This window comes from Elephas maximus, chromosome 1, assembly GCF_024166365.1.
Source record: "Elephas maximus indicus isolate mEleMax1 chromosome 1, mEleMax1 primary haplotype, whole genome shotgun sequence".
Taxonomy (NCBI): Eukaryota; Metazoa; Chordata; class Mammalia; order Proboscidea; family Elephantidae; genus Elephas; species Elephas maximus.
Genome location: NC_064819.1, coordinates 122,579,405 through 122,592,504, shown reverse-complemented (window position 1 = coordinate 122,592,504; position 13,100 = coordinate 122,579,405). Strand labels below are relative to the sequence as shown.

General features: G+C 43.0%; 1 protein-coding gene across 14 annotated transcripts in view; it reads left to right on the top strand.

The window, feature by feature from the left end:
* Nucleotides 1-13,100, top strand: part of DST (dystonin) — a 490,994-nt gene that overhangs the window by 116,192 nt on the left and 361,702 nt on the right. For 7 of the 14 annotated variants that reach the window (XM_049894718.1, XM_049894699.1, XM_049894708.1 and 4 more), the window contains exon 4: nucleotides 363-570. In XM_049894718.1, coding sequence (XP_049750675.1) covers nucleotides 363-570 — 208 coding nt within the window. Of the gene's footprint in view, nucleotides 1-49; nucleotides 202-362; nucleotides 571-8,377; nucleotides 8,559-13,100 lie in introns of those variants that run through there. The other 7 variants (XM_049894816.1, XM_049894743.1, XM_049894794.1 and 4 more) reach the window with 2 other exon arrangements.

The following is a 13,100-nucleotide window of genomic DNA, read 5'->3' as shown; positions in this document are numbered from 1 at the left end:
ATGTTTCTCCTGTCCTGGTGGGGGAGCCAAATACTATAGATTTGTAACAGGAAGGCTGTTGATTCTGGCTTCATTGTTGGGCCAGTCATTTGTGAGCTGGTGGCCGGACCACAGGCCACACACTTCTTCCGTAAAAATCTTCATGTATTGGAACTACTTGGGTATTGTTTTTACCATCGAAGACTTCGCCAAGAAAAGATGGTGAGCTGTGGGTTTTATTTTTATTTTGTTTATTCCCTCAGCTCTGAGGATGGTTGGGGATGCCAGACCCAGCTGGGAGGGGTGGGGGAGAGGATGTTTAATCGATGAGTGTTTGTGAGTGCTTTGCTGTTAATGCTTTTTTTCTGTGTCATCCTCTATAGAGTTCCGGGAACGCATCCTATCGCTGCTCTATGTCTTCCTCTGCGGATTTTTCCGATGAGGATGATTTCAGCCAGAAATCTGGCTCGGCATCTCCAGCTCCGGGAGACACCTTACCGTGGAATTTACCTAGACATGAGAGATCGAAAAGAAAGATTCACGGGGGCTCCGTGCTGGACCCAGCCGAGAGGGCAGTACTTAGGATAGCAGGTAAGAGCATCCAGGGAGGGGATGGAGTGGGGGATGAGAGTTGCGGAAATTCACCCATCTGCTCTTTAGGGGCCATATCTGGGAGCTGATGCACTGGGCAGAGATTTGTGCTCAAGGTGGGGGAGGAGGATGACTGTGTTTACTTTCTGCCCGGTTTTGTCAATACAGCCGGTTGCCCTGCCTGCTGGTGACTAAGCTGTTTGGCCCTGTTTTCTGGTTGGATGAATCGATACCTTGGAAATGTAAGGAGGTATTTACAGACATCTGCATTAAACTTTCATATTTAAGTGCAGTAGCCACTGTGACGATCTGAAAGTATTAACCCCAGTGATTCGTAGTATATTTGCTGGAAGCTATGAGAAAGCAGCCTTCATTTTCATTTTTGCCCAGAGGCACTGAGCTATGCAAATTTAATTCAGATATTCATGTTTTTTGGTACCCAGGATCGAGAAGTATATTCCAGTAACTTGGATGTCATTTTTTTTCTTAATGTGGTATCTCTGTCAGTATCATGTGGCTGTAGCAGCTTTTTGTCCCTAGTGCTTTTGAGGGTTTAGCGATCTTGCATTTCTTATTAATTAATGTCTGTGAGGTGCCAATGTTTCTGTTCAGCATTACGCGGTGTTCCCTTACACTGGCTTTAAAAGCTAAACCAGAAGTGATGGCTTGTTTTACCCAGCCGAAAGCCGAGAACACCGTGGAAATCAATCCTCTAGCCCTGCAGTGCGTGAGCAGTTTGCGTGTATGTGTTCTGTGCGTGAGAGTTGCTTCCAGGGGTTGTTGTTCCTCCATTCCCTCAATAATTTTTGAAAAGCCAATGGGGCAGGATGGAGTGTCACCGGCGACTCTTTTGCAAAGCCCAAGGGCCAAGTACTTTTCTCCTCTCTCCCCAACTTTCAGCTCCTGGCCGCCTCCCACAACCCCTTTTGCCTCCCACTATAATGCAGGGTTGGTACTTTTCTCTTTTTCCAAGGGGGTAGTGGGGGCCAACCCAGATCCTAGCCACCAAGGCAGCATAGTGGAGTGAGGCTGAGAGTCCCCCTAGTGTCCCCCCAATAGGATTTTTGTGATTATGGAAAAAACAAACAGCGCCTAGCCAGCCATTCTCTAGTCAGGGTTTCTGGGGCAACAGCCTTGAGCTTCTTCTGGCTTCTGTTGTGAGATGCTGGCTGTTCTCACCCAGGCCTTTGAAAAGGAGGGGTGGAATGGGGAAGGGGAGAAGCGGGGAGAATGGAGACTGTTAGGAGCCAAGCGAGAGAGAACAGGGGCACACTTGACTCTCATCTCCCTCCACAAGTACCGAAAAATGTTTAGTCACCGAGGCCTGATTTCTTGTCCTGTCAAGAACCTCCTGCAGGTCTGAGGCACACAGCAGAGGAGGAGGAGTCTGCTGGTTCCAGATGTGTGGCTTATCTGAGAGGGAAAGATAGGGTTAGGGTTAAAGGAGGGTTTGTGTGAGTTCTTGGGCCTCGTGGAAGGCCTGGCGCATAAAAGTGAAGATACCTGTTCTGTGCAATTTTATGCAACATAGAAGGTGCTTCTGGCCTGAGAGTTTTCATAATGGTGGCAGAGATGGGTATTTTGCTTTTGGTGGTGAAGGAAGGTTATGAGAGGAGACCAGGACAGGTGTTGGTCAGGGGTAATGAGATCATATAAAATGGGAAAGACTACTAGGTAGGAAGTCATGAAAACTTGATGGTATTAACTTTAACTAGTAGGTGGGAAAGAAATTGAAGAATTGGGGGTCCTATTGGATACAGTGTACCGTGCAGATGCTGACAGTATTAGTAAACTATAAACTGCTTCAGGGCAGGGATCATGTTTTATTCATTCTAAACCATTCACTGAATGATTTGTGGGGATAGCTATGAAGTTGGTGGCAGGGATGCACTTAAGACCTCAGAGTTAGGCACTTTTAAGGTTTCACTAATTCCTCAAAAACAGAACAAAATGATAAAACAAACACAGTATAAACAGTCCTAGTGTGGAAGTGTACTGTGTTTTAAATAGACATTGGTAAATTGGCTGTTTGCTACACAAATCATAAACAGTAATCATAAATGGAAGATAGACTCAGGGGGCAGTCTACAAATATCTAATTCAATATGGGGCTAAATTATGAGATTCAAATATATTACGTGTTAAGGTGGCCACTGATCACCCAGTATGAGAATAAGGGAACAGGGTAGCTAAGGGAGTATGGTGCTGTGAAAATTTGCAAACATACCATTAAATTTTTGGCTTCTAAGTTTATTAGACATTTTCACACCATCCCTGAAACTTACCTAATCCCTGAAATTCATCCCTTATAAGAGATGGAATGAGATTCAGAAATGATGTGAGGATGTGCTCATTACTTAGAATAAAAAAGCTGGGAATTTAATATTTTTGTTTGTTTTCAAGGTCATAAAAATAGAATTGAATATGGATATGTCTGTGGAGTCAAAGAGACTGCGTGGGCAGTGCGATACCTTAATTCATTTAACTTTAACAAATACTTATTGACCCCCTGCAATAAAATGAATAGCACACAGTTCTGTCATAAAAGAAGTTATAATCTAATGTGATAAATGGATGTGTTGCTAGACAATTACAATATGGTGTGAGGGATTAATTATAAGGACTGTAAACACTTAGTATTAAGAGAACCCATAAAACCCAAAACGTCAAACCAATTTCTGTCCAGTCGATTTAGACTCATGACAACCCATGTGTTCCAGGGTGGAACTGTATTCATAGGGTTTTAGGGGCTGTGACTTTTGGAAGCAGATCAACAGGCCTTTTTTTCTGAGGAAACTCTGGGTGGGTTTGAACTGCCAACCTTTCAGTTAGTTGTTGTTAGATGGCATCAAGTTGGTTCTGACTCATAGCAACCCTGTGTACAAAAAAGTGAAGCACTGCCCAGCCCTGCATCATTCTCACAATCGTTGCTATATTTGTTGTAGCCGCTCTGTCAGTCCATCTCACTGAGGGTCTTCCTCTTTTTTGCTGACCCTCTGCTTTACCAAGCATGATGTCCTTCTCCAGGGACTGATCCCTCCTGATAACATGTCCAAAGTATGTGAGACAATCTCTCACCATCCTCATTTCTAAGGAGCATGGAGCATTCTGGCTGTATTTCTTCCAAGTCAGATTTGTTCCTTTTTCTGGCAGAACATGGTATATCCAATATTCTTTGCCAACATCATAATTCAAAGGCATCAATTCTTAGGTCTTCCTTACTCATTGTCCAGCTTTTGCATGCATATGAGGCGACGGAAAATACCATGGCTTGCATAAGGCACACCTTAGTGCTCCAAGTGACATCTTTGCTTTTTAACACTTTAAAGAGGTGTTATTGCAGCAGATTTGCCCAGTGCAGTACATCATTTGATTTCTTGACTGCTGCTTCCATGGACATTGATTATAGATCCAAGTAAAATGAAATCCTTGACAGCTTCAATATTTCCTCTGCTTATCATCATGTTGCTTATTGGTCCACTTGTAAGGGTTTTTGTTTTCTTTATGTTGAGATGTAATTCATACCGAAGGCTGTAGGCTTTGATTTTCATCAGTGTTCCAAGTCCTCTTTGCTTTCAGCAAGCAAAGTTGTGTCATCTGCATATTGAAGGTTGTTATTGAGTCTTCCTCCCATCCTGATGCTGCATTCTTTTTCATATAGTCCAGCTTCTCTGATTATTTGCTTGGCATACAGATTGCATACGGTAAAAGGATACAATCCTGACACACACCTTTCCTGATTTTCACCCATGCAGTATTCCCTCATTCTGTTCAAAGGACTGCTTCTTGGTCTATGTACAGGTTCCTCATGAGCACAATTAAGTGTTCTGGAATTCCCATTCTTTGCAATATTATCCATAATTTGTTATTATCCACACAGTCAAATGCCTTTGCATAGTTAACAAAACACAGGTAAACATCTTTCTGGTATTGTCTGCTTTCAGCCAAGATCCATCAGACATCAGCAATGATATCCCTCATTTTATGTCCCCTTCTGAATCCGGCTATTTCAGTTAATAGGAGAGTCTGATTAACTTGGGGAGAGAGGGGAAGGCCAGGTTCACGAAAGGCTTCTGAGAGGAAGTGCCACTGGAGCTGAACCTTAAGAGTTTGATGGAATTAGAGAGAAAGTGAAGGCCATTTTTGAGGAATGGAGCCACAAGAACAAAGGTAGGGAGATGTGTTTAAATGGGAACTCTAAGTAATGTGTGTAGCTAAAACATGGGATTTGGAAGGGCATGGCAGAAACTGTAAGGGTTCTCCATGCAATACTAAGAGGGTTCGACTATTTATGCTGTAAGTGGTGGAGAACCACTGAAAGTTTTTAGAAGTGCAGTGACATAATCAGGTTTCTCTTTAAGAAAATCATTCTGGTGATGGGTCAAGGATGTCTTTCATGTGTCTGACACTTTATATTTTTAAAAGTGCTTTTGCATTTCTTTACGGTCCCTGGGTGGCACAAACTGCTCTCAGCTACTAACCAAAAGCTTGGCAGTGTGAACCCACCCAGCGGCACCATGGAAGAAGGGCCTGGCTATTTGCTTCCATAAAGGTTACAGCCAAGAACTCTATGGAGCAGTTCTACTCTATAATACATCAGGTCAAGATGAGTAAGAGTCAACTCAACAGCAATGGCTTTTTGTTTGTAATTTCTTCTTTTGTAAATCTGGGACCTTAATATATAACCTCCCTGGCTCTCATGGTCAGTGTGAATAAATGACACAATGTAAGGAAAGGGGCTTTGTAACACCCATTGTATAAATGACCTTTATGAAGAACAACACAGATCAGCTGTTTTAAGCTACTGGATACGGTAAGTTGGGTTTTTCAGTCTTGAAGTGCCTGTAAAGATACGTGGTTAGTCAGTAACAATGCTGTTTTAAGATATGGCTTTTTGTCCCATGTGAATTCTTTGAAGTTAGAATTGAAGAATCTAAGCAGAATCAGACGTTGGATTTGGGCAAACTTAGATTTTAATTTTTCCTTTTTTTTACTAAGCACTTGTGTGTCTTTGGACAATTTACTGAACCTCTCTCAGTTTCAGTTTCTTCATCAAAGGGTCATGGTTGAGGTGATTAAATAAAATAAATGACTACAGAACAAATGATAGCTTACAAAACAGCCAGATGCTCTTCTAAGCATTAATACGTTTTCTCATTTAGGCCTCCCAACAGCCCTATGAAGTAGGTGCTATTATTTTGTCCATTTTACAGGCCAGAAATCTGCTGAGATGGAGAGAAAGCTCCCAAGGTCATAGAGCGAGGAGGCAGAACTAAGATCTGAATTCAGGCATTCTTGATTCCAAAGACCAATGTCTTCAGTGCTGTATTTTTGCTGCTTCCTTATGGTGGTGTTGTGTACTGTTAAGTCAATTCCGACTCGTAGCAACCCCACAGGACACAGTAGAACTGCCCCATAGGGTTTCCAAGGAATGGCTGGTGGATTTGAACTGCTGACCTTTTGGTTAGCAGCCTGAAATCTTAACCACTTCACCGCCAGGGCTTCCTTATGAAATACATTATTATTATTAGCAGTAGTAGGTCGAACCATTCCTATCATTGCAAGAGTGCATGGGGCAAAGTCCATCTCTATCCCAAATGCTGTTTCTGCTCATTTTGACTGACTCCTAAATGGATAGTTAAAATCACTAAGTGTCCACTGATTATATTCATAATAATGGGTGCTATTGGGTGTCAGTCTCCAATGAAGATTCAGACTTTGACTTTAGTGACCTTACTCATTGTGAGGAAGTCAAGACAGTTTTGAGAGATCCATATCTATACCTGTGTCATCTGTAAAATGACTCTTAGAGATCTAATTGCTAACTCTTCATTTCAAGAAGCCTCATATGACGTGTTTGTTAATTCATGACCTAACATGCACATAAATGAATATTAAATCGCACAAAATTTCTAGTGATTTTAAAAGCTCACTGAGAGATGGGATCCAACTCAAGTTTATAAGCCCATGATCAGGATAGAAAAGAGATGGGGTTGTGCTTTGGAGTAACAAAAGTAGGCCAAGTGCTGAGGAGGAGTTAAAATTCTCCTATTCTAACACAAGTACAATTTTTTTCAAGAGTATGCTATTTTTTTTTGCAAGAGTAACTCTTATCTCCATCTAAAAGTTAGTGGAAAATGGTCCAGATTTCACAATATAGAAAAAGAAAGGAAAAAAAAAAAATCAGGGCAAAAAGGTCAGTACATATGAAAAGAGGAAAAAAGGGAGGGAAGAAGAGTGGGCAAGATGTAAAGTTGTCATAGAACGGTTGGTCAACAATGAGTTGGTTTATCTAATAATAATAATAGCTAACACATATTTAGTGCTTCCTATGTACCAGGTACTATTCTAAATTCCATTTAATATTACAACAACTTTATGAGGTAGTCGCTTTTATCATCTCCATTTTACTGATGAGGAGAGGCTCCAAGAGGGCAAGTAATTTGCCCATGCCACGGCGCTAGGAAGGAGAAATGATTCCATCCAAAGCAGCCTGACTCCACAGTCAGTATTCTGAAGTACACACTCATTTACATGCCTGGGTACAAGCTAATTCCTCCACTGGACACACCCTCTTAGTATATGATATACCAGATTTAAGAGAATTGTATCCATCCTACTCAAGTTTAATGGATAACAGTGCTATGTGGCATGAAAAAGATTGGGTAGAAGGAAGGAGGTGATGGGGTAGTCAGGGTCTGTTGTCAATTGATAGGGGCTTTGGCCGGCGCCGCAAAGGGCAGCGGCAGAAGCGCAGGCAGGCTCTGGGGGGCGGAAGGGAGGGACCGCGGGCTGGTCCTCCGACCGCCGCGAGGCGGGCGCGCAGGCGCGGCCCGGCTGTCATGCCCTGATGCGCGGGGCCACCTGCAGAGGCCGCCCCGCCCTCGGGTTGTGCCCTGCGTGCGGACCCCGGTGCCCTCCCCATCCCGCGCTGTCACAGAGTGACCCGAGTCCTCTTATACGATGGAGCTGGATTGAAAAAAGTATCTCCCATCCTCCTCCCCGTCACCCCTTCCCTGTCCCCAAGAGGGCCACTGGCTCCTTTGCAGGGGGCTGCGCACGTCGGTGGCCGCGATTTGCGGCTTTGTTTCCCGGGCACCTGTTGTGGGTTCCAAATAGAAACCTCGTCCTTGGGGATCCGGGGACTGGCTGCCAGTGTCCGGGGGTGGGCGTGCTTGGCCGCAAGATCAACCCGGGTGGGCGGGTCAGGGGAGGGGGGCCCGGGGCGCCGCGGCTCTGCCTGGAAGGGAGGGGCAGAGCAGCGCCCGGCCGGAGCCCAGCCAGCCGGGGCGCTGACCTCCGCGCTCGCCCCCTCCCTTCCGCCCTCCGCCCTCCCTCTCCCGGGGCGCGGGCGAGTGTCTGCGGCGCCGCGGCCAGGAAATGCCGCAGATGCGCCGCGCAGCATCCCGGGTGGAGGCGACGCGCCGGTCCTCCCGCACGGACGTCGCGGCCTCGGCCCGGCTCGGAGCAGGGGCCCTGCGCAGGGCCAGCGTGGCGGCCGCACTGGCTGCAGAGGGTCCCGGCGCCCACCGCTCCCCACCCGCCCCCACCTTGCTCCCTGCTCCTCGTGGCGTCGCGCTGCTCGTCGCCGCCCCCAGGCTCGCCGAGATTTGCCGTTGCTGAAACCCGAGAGGGACTCTGGCTCCCCGGGAGCCCGGCGGCCCAGCTCCTGCGGCCCGCCAGGGGGCCTGGGCGTTTCCTCTGCCGGCTCCGGCCCCCGCCGCCCCTGCCCCCTTTCGCCCCCAGCTTTGCGTCTGTGGCTTCAGTGCTCTCCCGTCGCCGGCTGCTGCTTCCCCTTTCCAGTTCCTAAGACTGCGTCGTGCTGACTACGATACTGTACCGGGGTTACGAGGGAGAGAGGGGGAACAGGCCAGTCATTGCCTAGATATACTTGAGCATGGCGGGTTACCTCTCCCCGGCTGCTTACCTGTACGTGGAGGAGCAGGAGTACCTCCAGGCCTACGAGGATGTCCTGGAGAGGTACAAAGGTACGTGGTCCCTCGCGCCGGTGCTGTGGAGCTTGGCGCAGACCATCGGGGCGACCGTTACGTTTCCTTAACCAGGGCCACTGCTTGGGCACAAGTAAACAGGTGTCTGGACCAATCTTGGGGATGGATGAGGTCTTTTTGGATGGAATTCAGTACCCCCAACACAGGCTGGTGGGGTGGGCGACAGTCTGGAGACGCCCTTGAATGGGCGGCGGAGTGGGGGTAAGGGGTTAGGTTTCCAAGAAGCACGTTGCGTTTTCTCTGCCTCGTAAAAGCTCTTAAGCACTATGCATAAACATAATTCTTTCTGGGAGGGTGGATACTGGTTAATTATCCATGGGATTACTAAAGTCTTGCTTTCCCTGCTTGGCATGGGGTATTGGTTAACCATGTAAAGGAGGGTCTTAAGTTCTCAAATACATGGACTTTCCCCACTCAGGGTATCACCAAATCATTTTCCTTAAAATGATCTTATTTGGAAAAGGTTTATAGTTTGTGACTGTGTATATGTATAGCTATTCTGATGTGTCAAAAATGATTTTATAATGTGATGAATGAAAGACTTCAGACAGCAAGCCTATTTAAATTTAAATGTAAAGCCGTATATTTTGAGGTGTTTTTCTGTTTAATATTTATGTTTGGGAAGATCTATGCCAATCTGATAAATATTTATGTCTTAATATTATGTTAACTTTATATCTTAGTATTGTGTTAACTTTATAGTTCAACATAACGTTAGACAAGCTAGAGACTGCATCTTCCCACCTTAGGAGTTTTTTTGTCTCTGGGAGTGTATTTCTAAGTATGTGTAGACTGTCCCCTTACTGTGGTTGGTCAAACACTCCACACCCAAGGGTAGCTCACAGAGCTGTAATATATTAATAGTAATTAGTGGCCTATTTCATAGGTCAGATTCAGATGGCTCTACATCATTTCGAATATTTGTGTTGGGTTTAGCCACTCAGTTTCTGTAAATTGAATGGAGTTTATGGTTAAAAATGCATGCATTAATGGTTTCCTATTGGTGGAAAGCGGGAGTATAAGATCCTGAACTGAATAATAAGACTCTGAATCCAAAAAACTCAAAACCTACCCACAGTTACCTTCTTTTTCTAGGATATATTTGAATTCTGGCATTCTTACAACACATGTAGAATTTTGTAAACAGCGTAGACATTCAGATTTCCTTTGTGCCAAGACTCTATTGTGTATAGTACTGCCACTGAGCAAGTGCAATGATATTTTGGGCTAATAAATGTTTATAGCTTTTATGTGTGCATGTGTGTGTAATATACTCACATTTGCCTTAGTCTTTCCATTTTAAAATAAGGTTCTTAGTGGTCTCCAAAACTTTAAAAATGAGAAATATTACAATGTAGACTAGTAAACCTTACTTGAAGAAAAATATCCGTGCTCCTTAAAGTCAGAAAGAAGAAAGCCTAAAGCATATACATTTCATGCTTTTGAAAAAATAAATCATAGCTTTATGACTTTTTCCCCTATCAAGTTTTACCTCAGTGACAAGTTTTACCTCAGGTGACTTTGAAAACAAAAATAGCTGAAGTGCTGATTTGACTTCTCTTGAGGAAGTGGCCATTTTTTAAAAGCTTGTCTTTATTTGCCTTTGAAAATAAAAGAAAACCAAGCATCTGAAGGCTGTAATTATTCTTACTATCCTTCATTTTAATCATAACCTAATGATCAGTATTGCACTGAAACATATACTTTCTCAGACAAACAGTCCAAAATTTCACTGAAGAAGTATGGTTATTTCCCTACTCCTTTGTGGTTTAAAAATCCTTAGGTCATCAATTTGTACTTGGCTTTATGGATGTTCTGTGTTTTGTTTAGTCTTGGAAAGAAAGGTAAAAGTGTTGGTTAGTTTATTCCATGAAAAGCTAGAGACCTGGAAAACTCATTGTTTCCCCAATATGTTTTTAAGCCAGTTATGATTTTCCATCAGTATCCAGTACGATGACTTCACTACAGTGGTTATTATCCTGATGACTTGCTATGGGGGCTGATGTAATCGGAAAAGAATTGTAGGCTTTGAATTGGGAGTGTCAGTTCACTAAACGTTCAAAGCACAGTTGCTCATTTTCTGAAATCACGCATTGTCCGAAACATTTTATGTTCCCATTTGAACTTAAAGGAGCTTATTTTGATTTTTATTTCTGACAGAGTCTTTGGTTACAGAATGAGTTTGCATTCATCTAGAATATTATCAGGTTGCCAAGTTATCATATGCCCCAGCTGTTGAATAGCGTAAGTGGTGGAGTCAGCTGGAACAAATTCACAACCTATCATTGGAAATGCAGAATTCTAATAATCTATAATGTTAGGAATTATGAGTGTCTGATTTAGAAGTTGAGAGCTTTGTTAGGCCTAGTCCTCACCATGGCCTCAGAAATAAGACTTTAAACCAGGCCCTCTGTGACAGAGAAACAATAGTGGCAAGTGAGTGAGCCCTAATTATTTATGGTGTGGCCTATTCTTGTGTGTTGCTTTGGTCCTTTAGTCTTTAACTTCTGAGTGAAAATGGGCAACTGTTTGCTGAATTAGAATAACACAGAAAGAGCTGTTTGCTACAAAGAAAGGTGCAGTGTTCTAATTCATATCCCAGTCCTGTTACTTATAAAATATGTTCACAGCCAGAATACTGAGGGCCATCTGATTTAAAAATATGACATCACTTCAGCTTTATTCAGTAATAAAAGGATTTATTTATGAAAAAAACATATTTGTTATCATTTATGTTAGAAATTGGCCATGTCAGTGGCTTGCTTTTTATGTCTGCAATGAATTATCTAGTATATTTACTATGTAATACAAAACATTTTTTAATAGCTTGGGATAAAAAATACAGAACAATCTCTCTTGCCTGTCTGGGCAGTATAAGGAGATTAACCTGTGTACCCTTACAATAAATGACTGAATTAATTAGACGTCACTTTAAGAAATTCTTCTGATGGAGTCTGTCATTGGAAGATCTTGTTTTCCTGACACCTTGTTCCTTTTTTTTCATGATATTAAGTGTGAAAATGAGATAATATGAACCTAACAGATCTTTTTTCTATACATTTAAGATTTAATTAGAAAAATATGTTAAATTCTTTTGGTCCAATAAAATGGTTATTTTTTTCCCCATTGATATCTAATGAAGGTGTTGCCTTATTATTCCCAATGAAAGTCAATGGGAGACTTGGTTATTTGTCTATAATATCCCTAAAACAAGCAAATCTCTTTACCTAGAAAAAAAGAAAAAAATTTTTCTCTCCACCTGCTGCTAGTACTTTGAGTAATTGAATCTATGTGCATGGCCACAATAGGAATGGAAAACTATTCCAATTGTAGTTTTCATTTTCAGTTCAGTTTTACGGCATATGTAGGCAGGTGATTGGTAAAATCCCATCTTTTTACTGTGCTAACCGACTCTGGTGCCCAGTTGAATGAGTTGGAATGTAAAGGTTTCAGGGAATTATTCCCTTCCTTCATGTAGTGCAGCCTGTGATGAGCTTGCTTGGCGATTTTCACTTGGCTTCCAGGGTTCTGCAAAAATTTGATTTTAAATTTCATCTGCTCAGCGCGTGTTCTGCTCGTGACTTAACAGTCGGTTGTGTAATAAGTGAACTTTAACTGTGCTGCATCATATGTTATGTTGTAGCTAATGACAGCAGTTAGTAGATCCAGACCTGTGAGAGCTGGAACTCAAGACTGTCTCATTTTTCTGGGTCTCGCAAGCTTTCCGCCTTTGAGACCATGCGGTCTTACCACGCTTCTATTGCTCATTTTAGTGGAAAATATTTGAGTTTTCTTTCTTTGACTGGTTTCCACCTTATACAGGTTCTGGCTTTCGCCAGTTTTGCTGTATTAGTCTGAGTTTTTTTTTTAAAGTGGAACAGGTTTACTCTGGTAATGAGTGTCAGTTAGGATTGTGTTTGGTTGCTTGTAACAGAAAACAGGCTATAATGCTTAACTAAATAGAAATTTTTTTTTCCTCTAGTACTGAGAGACCCAGGATAGGTAGTCCAGAGCTGTAGGGTATCTCCATTTGCCAGTAGGGATCCAGACTTCTATATTTCTGTTTATTCACTTTTAGTTTGTCATATGATTGCTCTGTGATCACAAGATGGCTGCTTCTCCTCCAGCTCTTGTGTCTCAATTCTGGGTGGAAAGAAGGGGAAGGGCAAAGACAAAGGGCAAAAAGTGAGAACCAGTTAAGTCAGCCTTCTTTTAAAGAGCCTTTTTAGAAATTTACTTAGCAATTTTCACTTATATCTCATTGGCCACAGCTATCCCCGAAGTCACCCCTGTCTGCAAGGGAGACTGGAAAGATGTAGATTTTTTAAGCTTGTCCTATTTAGTGCCCTGAACAAAAACTGAAATTTTGTTTGTAAAGAAAAAGGAAAGAATGAATATTAACATTTGCAAGCAGCACTTATGTGCCACAGAGAGGGTAAGTAAAGTTATCTGTGCTGAAATTGGAACTTTGAAGTTTGGGCATGGCAGTTCATGGCAGCAATAAACAACCATATCAATATA